Source organism: Artemia sp. Qi Xiang Cuo, unplaced genomic scaffold, assembly GCF_049724085.1.
Source record: "Artemia sp. Qi Xiang Cuo unplaced genomic scaffold, ASM4972408v1 HiC_scaffold_3059, whole genome shotgun sequence".
NCBI classification, from domain to species: domain Eukaryota; kingdom Metazoa; phylum Arthropoda; class Branchiopoda; order Anostraca; family Artemiidae; genus Artemia; species Artemia sp. Qi Xiang Cuo.
The window spans coordinates 296,842-305,327 of NW_028300454.1; the positions used below are offsets into that span (position 1 = coordinate 296,842).

Sequence of the window (8,486 nt, forward strand, 5' to 3'; positions counted from 1 at the left end):
GCTGATCAGCAGTTAGCTCATTTGGTTATTCCAACCAAATGAGCTAATGTTAATATTACCATCCCTTCCATAAAAACCTTAAATGCCCCTGGGACATAACTTAAAACCCTTGCCACCAGGGTCTGGTGGTTTGTATCAAACTCAAAAGCCTTGTTGAGTGATCTTTGGAGCATTTTTAATAAAATGGCAATATCAAAATTTATATTGGAAGCACTTTGGGAAAACCCAATGTGTTTTTTTTGGGGGGGGGGGGGGGTAGATGCCCTCGGATGACTGTGACTCTTAAAAGGGGACTGGGACTTCTGATTAAAAATCCAAAAGCTGTTTGCTCTCAAATCATTTTGACTCTTAAAAAGGGCAATATAACTTCAAATTTTAGATAAAATGAGCCCCATCTGAAGTTTATAAAACAACCCATTCCATAAAAACCTTATATGCCCCAAAGGCAAAACTTATAACCCCAGTCCCATGGCTCTGGGGGGTTCTTTGGGTTGGGGGGTTCTTTTGGGTTGGGGGGTTCTTTGGGTTGGGGGGTTCTTTTACACGTTCTTTGGACTATTTTGAACAAAACAGCGCTCCCAAAATTTCCATCAGCCGTACTTGGTGAAAAGAGGGGTAGTAGAGGGATGGCTAGTCACCCTCCAATACTCTTAAAAGGGACCTAGAACTTCCGATTTTCAAACAAATGAGCCTCCTCTAAGGTTTATACTACCCCCCCTTTCACAAAAACTTTAAAGGCCTATAGGAGATATCTGACAACCCGTTCCCCACGGCTCGTGGGGCTTTTTTAAAAGACTTTTTATATGATTTTGGAACCATTTTAAATAAATCAGATATCTAAAACGTAAATTTAAGAAAAATAAAACATGTGTTTGTGGCTAAGGGGGGGGGGAGGGGGACAATAGCTGGCCTCTTATCACATATGCCCCCAAGGCATAACTTTTAACCCTGGGCCTGGGGGCTGTGGGGGGGGGGGGTCTGATCTTCAAAGATATAATTACTGGACCTTTTAACTACACTGAACAAAATGGCTATTTCAAAATTTGGATTAGATGTATTTGGGGAAATGACTGGGATGGAGGGGGGGCTGGTTGCCCTCCAAACACTTATGACTATTAAAAAAGGGACTAGAACTAGCAATCTCCAATCAAATGAGCCTCTTTTGGAGTTTCTACAACAACTTCTATACCAAGTACCCTGGTCTGAAGCAGTGCTATTGTGCTGCCTATGATAAAGTATGAAGTTTTTTGCTAAGAGTATAAAACCTAGATCTGTCTTCTATACAATCCTCTGAGCTTTAAGAATAAAAAAAAGGGGTATAATAGGGTTAAGATTCATTACAGGGCATATACTGGTTAGAAAACAGAATTAAAAAAAAACAGTACTTGTGTCTTATAGCCACCACACTCAAGTTCTGTCAAGAAGTGAAGTTCGGTTAATGTCAAGGAGGCACACTTGTGCCTCTTTAAAGAGGCAACACAACACAATGTTAAGCAATTTCCGGTCCTAGTGGTTGCAGAGAGACGGCAGTGATCACATTTTGTAGCCTAAGCTCAAACTAAGAAACATGCAAAATTTCACCCCCCCCCCCTTCGACTTTATCTTCATGGGGGAAAGGGGGCCGGAAGTTTCGACCCTCCCACCACAGCCCCCCTTTAACGTTGCCCGATCGGGGTGAAATTTTGAGGATAACCTTTCCTAGGGCCTGGGAGCTTATCCTCAAATTTTCAGCTCAATCTGATCACTCCTTCCCTGTTTTCCAAAAACCAAATGTAGCTACTTAATGTTCATCAAATTATTTATTTTTTTTTTACCAGCCACGCCTACAGGCCACAGTTGGCACGGATCTGGGTGAATGAGGACTCATTCGAAGCGGAATTCGACCTGTTAGGGCCTTTTGATATTTTCAGATCAAAAAAAAATATCCCCCAAATTTACATTTACCAAAAACCTTGTTTTCCTATAAGAGCCCATGTTAATTTTTGAAATTCCTAAAAGCATAGTATTTCATTATTAAAATTAGATCAAAATAGTCCTCTTAACCTGACAAGACTGACTGCAAGCTTCCAAAAATTCCAGCTCTTTCCCAAAAGTTTTTTTTGTCAAACGAAAATCTTAAAACGTTTAAAAGCCTAAACACAAGAATCTTCAAAAGCAGGGGGTTTGGGGGGTGGAAGCCCCCCAATTTTAACTCCTGACACAATCAGCTAACAGTTAGTCAAGCAATAATTAGTAACAAACTATACAAAAACGTGCAGAAATTATTTGAAAAAAACTACGTTTTCTAAAGATTTAAAGAGGCTGAGTAACAAGTTTGAACCTTAAAATGTACAGGCATTAGGAGGCACAGTTGGGGGGCTGCCGCCCCCAAAACCCCCAGCTTTTTCAGACATTAAATAAAAAAAATTTAAACTGAAAGTAAGGAGCGACATTAAAACTTAAAAAAAACAGACATTAGTCCATGTATGACAGGGGCTGTGCACTCCTCGATGCCTCACTCTTTACACTAAAGTTTGACTTTCTCACAACTCTATTTTTGTTAAACAATAAAAAACTTTAGTGTAAAGAGCGAGGCATTAAGGAGGGGACAGTCCCTTTCATATACGGAATAATTTCTGTTTGTTCTAAGTTTTAATGTTGCTCCTTACTTTCAGTTTAAAAAACTTGTTTTTTTTTATTTAAAGGCTGCAAAAGTGGGGGGTTCGGCGGGCGGCAGCCGCCCAACTGTACCTCCTAATCCCTGTACGTTTTAAGGTTTGAACTTGTGACTCAACCTCTTTAACTCTTTAGAAAATGTACTTTTTTTTCAAATAATTAATGAAATAGAACAAAATATGATGCAAATCTAATACTTTATTAACAAAATTACTAAAACTACAACAAAGAATTGTGGAAGGGGGCTGCTCAGACTAAATTAAACTAAATACATAACCTAACCAAAGTACCAACTAAATATTTAATTATAATATAACCACCCATTCCCACCAAGCCAAAGAGGTGCCCTCTTCCCCAGTATTTTTTTTCTTTTTTTTTACTCTTCGTTTTTAGAATGAATTTTGGTAAATTATTGCCCCCTTTGTCACATTGGCCCACCTAAAGATTGTGCTACTTGACACTTGTCACATTCCCCCCCCCCCCCACTCCAAGATTTTGCTCTAGATCTGCACCTTTAAGCTATTTATTAATTGTTGAAAGTGAAAACAAAATAATAATTTTATAAGTAATAACTTTTCTTAATTAAGATTTTCCTTCTGGAAAGCTGCTATTCTACACCTTTACCTCTAACTTGATTCTGCCAAAGCCCTATAATAATTGTGAAGTAACTGAAATGGGATACCAACAGATGGCTAACAGAAAATAGCATAGTTTACAGAAAAAACCTTTGGCCAAACTTTTTATATAGAAATTTTTCTAGCCAGCTAGGTGGCTAAAATGACTGACATTGTATTTATATAATATTAAGATTAGCAAACCAGTTAGCTATTAGATTTCACTGATGTATGCACTTCAGTCTGAATTAGGCACCTAGTCAGCTATCAATAGAGTTCTATGTAAACTACAAAATTAGCTAACTAGTTGGCTATTAAGATTCTGCTTATACAAAAACTTGAGTTTAAAGTAGCCAACTAGTCAGCCATTAATAACATTCCATATACACTTCAGAATTACCTAACTAGCTGTCTATAAGATCTACCTTATATATAAACTTGAGTTCAAATAAGCCATCTAGTCTGCTAATAGAATTAGCCAACTAGTTGGCTATTAGGATCCAACTTATACATAAACTTGAGTTTAAATTAGCAAACTAGTCAGCTATCAGTAGAGTTCTGAACATATAATGGAATTATCTAACAAGTTGGCTATTAAGCTTATGTTTAAACATAAGCTTGAGTTTTATACAAACTATAAAACTAGCTAACTAGTTAGCTATTAAGATTCTGCTTATATATAAACTTGAGTTTAAATTAGCCAATAAGGCAGCTATCAATTGAGTTCTGTATAAACTACACTATTACTCTAATTCATACTTTGGAGCAAAATAAGGTCTAATATTGGATCTGTTTGGTAAACTTTACACAAAATATAAAAAAAGGGTTGTGACTGTGTTTATGGCCTAGTGATATGCCTTCTGACTAGGAGAGTTCTAGGACAGATGCAATTTAAGACCACTTGTTAACAGTGACCCCAGATGGGTATGATCAAGGGGACCATTCTCTTGTAGTTTAGAGTACACAATGCTGCACAACATCAATGTCCAATACAGTATGTGAGTTGGTCTGGTATGACAAGCAGTATTAACATCCTAGCTCATCTCCTTTATATATAAACAGATGATGGGCAGCTCTAGTCATTTTTTAAGGTTTGACTTCTCATTCTTTGTCAAGTTGATTTGAAAAGTTTGGCTGATGTTGAAGACAAGGTCTCTTTACTGAAACAGTTCCAATCATTGGTGACCCCTTGACTTTAAGTCTTGGCTTATTCTGCAGCTACCTCTGAGTTCAAGAGGCCTCTGTGTGACTTTCTGTTTGTCTTTTGTCGGGTAACTGAGTAAAGAGCTTATTTTGGGGTTGGTCAACATATTTATAGATGAATGGCATATCACTGTGCTGGCATTCAAAAGTCATAGATGGGAGTTTTAGGGTAGGTATCCTTACACTATATGGTTTCTTGCCAAGTCTAGAGATGCACCTCCTGGTTCTTCTTTGTACAGCTTTAATCAGCTGTATATCACTTTTGTAAGAAGAAACAGCAAGGGCGTTTCCAATATCAAGGACAGGTCCAAATATTTGTTGATGGGTCAAAAATGAATGAGAAAGTTGCAAGTGGTGTTTTCCTTCCTCACCTGAAAATTGCAATGGGCGAGAGATTATTTAATAATTTATCTATAATGTCTGCTGAGTTAAATGCCATAATCATGGCATTACAACACCTTAAGCAAAACCAACCTTTGATTGCAAATTCAAATAATATTATCATCTATTCCGACTCTCTATCAAGCCTTGAGTTGCTGGCCTCAGCTCCTCAATATAAGTTGGACATTGACACTTATCATTGTCTCAGTATTATTGATAGTCTTGCTTCATGTGGCATAAAAACTTATTTTCAGTACATTCCTAGCCACTCTGGCATAAGTGGTAATCATCAGGTTGATGAAATAGCAAAATATGCTATAAATATTGACCAGCCAAGTGGGAGGCCAATCCCAATTAGTGATATTTACCAATGGAGGCTATCAGATATTAATTTTATAAGATTAATCCTACCCTTTCCCCCTTTCCCAATAAGTATCTTTCTAAAATTTATCATAGAATTCGTTCTGGAACAAATGGACTAAATTTCCTTGCATTCTCATATAAGCTTTCTAATTCAAGTGGTTCAATTCCCCTGTCCCCTCTTTAATAATAATAATAATTTATTACAAACCCGCTTATAAAAAAGAAGCATGAAGAAGCGGAGCAAAACAAAAGAAAAGAGAAAATAAAGACGAAAACAAATCAACCGAACATAATAATCTACTAAATACAAACAAATCACACTTCAACTATCAAGCAAGAAAGTCGCTGGGAAATCAAATAATAGTGCCCTGTGTTTCACAAGAGCTTGTTTCTCAAAATTCGGCATGAACTCAACAGGATCAGGTATATGATACTTTTCTAGCAGACCAGTGTTACGGAGGTAAAGTGGCAGACCAAGCAGAAACTTTAAATATTTGCAAAAGCCTGAACGGATTCGCAACATATCCGAATTCGATAGCCAATGCCAAACGGGTGAGATGTAGTGAGCAAAGGGAAGAGCGACGGCACGATACAACCTAGCAAGGATATGCTTATTAAATTTAAACTTCAGAGCTGCAAGTTTAGCATACCCAGACCGAAAACCCGACAGAACCTGGTCAACAAAAAGAGCACGCGAGCTTCTGAGGTCGCTTCCATATGTGATACCTAGGTACTTCAACTTGCGGCTTGGAAGTACTACTTGCCCTGCAACGGTAACACGGGTAGCCTCGCGACGGGCAACTTCAGACGGCGCACGCGGGGGTTCAAATACAAGAAATTCTGTTTTAGCAGGGTTAATAACCAGACCAATATTAGTATAACCTCGACTTAGGAGATCGATATTAGCTTGAAGGTTACAAAGCGATGTGCTCACCAGTAAAATGTCGTCGGCGTAGCACAGTAGGCTCACATCCATACATTCAGTGTTAAAACCACCGTTAATCTTTTTTGTTACCGACGAGGTTAGTGAATTGAAGAGTACAGGGCTTAAAACCGACCCTTGACGCAGTCCCCGGTGAAGCTTAATCGGTTTCGACAGGAGTTCACTACTCAACTTAACACGGATAAGGCTACTCGAATACCAGTGCCATAGGACGGCCGCTACATGTGGGTTCACACCTTGGTGCAGCAGGTTCAAAATTAACTTTGAATGAATTACCGAATCGAACGCCGCGGACACATCTACTGCACAAATTAAAAGAGTCCGTGATTGATTCTGAGCTTTCGATACTATACGCGTAAGAAGGCGATGTGCAAATGCACAACCGAGGTGGCGACGGAACCCGAATTGTCGATTGTCAATTTTACACTTTCGTAACAGCTCAGGTAACAGAAGTCTCTCTAACACTTTGCTTAATGTACTAGAAACTGTTATAGGCCTATAGCTAGAGCAGAGGTTACGATTTTTTCCCTTCTTCAATACGTTAGACACAATACCTAGGGCAAACGACTTAGGGACTGCACCAGAATCAAGGCACATTTGATATAGCAGCGTCAAGTGCTCAATGAGCAGAGGTGAGCCACAGCGGAGGTGTTCAGTCACAATTCCGTCGTGCCCGGGAGCCTTGCCCTTTCTCAGCTGCTTAATAACCTGGAACACTTCGCCTATTGAGACGGTAAAATAGTTCCGTTGGCTCAAGAGGGACGCAAAAGCTCGTGAGAGCTCACTATCACTTTCGGTTGTTAGTTGGGCATGTTTGATCACAAAAACTTCACTATAGTGTTTTACCCACTGCTCCTCAGGTATGTTACTAGCAGGGTTTGTCACTGGTTTAGACTGTCTAAAAGACTTCCACATAGATACAGGATTATTTGCTGCTTCTTGGGAAGCAAGTTCGGCTTCGGCAGCTTTAAGATCACTTACAGACTTATTATAAGTTTTTTTCGTGTTGCGGAACTGCTCAAACACTACACCTGACCTCGGCCTCTCGCAATCGCGCCATAATCTCCCCAAAAACTTAGCACGAGCTTTGGCTTGCCTTACTTTAGGAGAGCGACTCCAGCCAGGCTTGCTGATTCCAGGTTTAAAACGGCGAGTGGGTACAGAAGCCTGCTCAGCCGTTTTCATTGCATGTATAATCTCAGTACAATAACTGTCTAGTGCTACCAAATCACTCGAGCCATGCATCAAGAGCTGAAAGGGAACTTTTATCTTTCCGAGAATCTCATCACATGTTTGTTTATACTGGTCGGCGTTTATTTTATTCCACTCAGTCTTGGTAGCATAAATTTGGGGCTTATTCGGCCTACACGGGAAGAAGTTAGCCTTAAAGCATAAGCCAAGGTGATCACTTACTGTGTGCTCAGAGTCCACGGTGACTGGAGCACCTAGAGAGAAGTTACATAGCACATGGTCAATGTTTGTCGTTGAACCGGAATTATGGATGTACGTATATGCGTCAGTCTTTTCACAGAGATCATACCCAGCTGGGACTACTGAGAAGAAGATTTCGGAGAGCTTATTTGATGGGTTCGTTAAGTCGCACTGAAAGTCACCGCAGACTAGCACTCTTCGATTGCCCAGCCTAATAAGTAAGCGCGAGAGGCGGCCACAAGCTTCCGAGAACCGTTTTTCGGAAGAGAGGGTGTTTAGGTTTGTTGGTAGATAAACCGTGATCAGAACAAAACCCCCGGGGCCAGGAAAATCTATCGCGAGGAAGAACTCACACGATTCCAGCTTTTGACATTCAAGCGAACTGTCCATTATGATAGCAGTGCCCCCACTAGGTCGACCGCGGACTGAGGACCTTTTTGCTTCATGCATGAACACAGTTTTTTGATTCAACTGTTCAAAAAGACCAAAATTTTCGGAGGTGAGTAAATGTTCTTGTAAGCACACAACATTAAATTGACGGCATAGTTCTTTAACGTAGTCTAGTTTGACTGAATTGTGCCCATAGATATTTCGGCAAATGATGGAGAGAGAAGTCATTTCGTTGTAGTAGGCTTTTTCATAGCATTTCTAACTAGTGGGCATCTCCTGCTGTATGAGGGGTGGGTGTTGTGGCCTTCTGGGCATAGAGCACATTTAACTGTGGTGGACGTGCATGGGGACGTCCGTGATGCGACGTGGGCACCGGCGCACTTAGAACACTTCGGAGCGTTGCTGCAGGCACTAGAGAGGTGCTCGAAAGATTGACAGTTAAAACATCTCTTGGGGAGCTCTTTATAGGCCTCAACCCGGAAGTGGGTGTAGTCTACAAATATTCC

At 40.1% G+C, this 8,486-nt stretch overlaps 1 protein-coding gene across 1 annotated transcript in view; it reads right to left on the reverse strand.

Annotated features, from left to right (window-relative positions):
* Positions 1–8,208, reverse strand: part of LOC148938651 (uncharacterized) — a 54,167-nt gene extending 45,959 nt beyond the window's left edge. The window contains exon 1 of the mRNA XM_089107637.1: positions 5,981–8,208. Within this exon, the coding sequence (XP_088963763.1) occupies positions 5,981–8,208 (2,228 nt within the window). The remainder of the gene's footprint in view (positions 1–5,980) is intronic.
* Between the last annotated feature and the right edge of the window lie 278 nt (positions 8,209–8,486).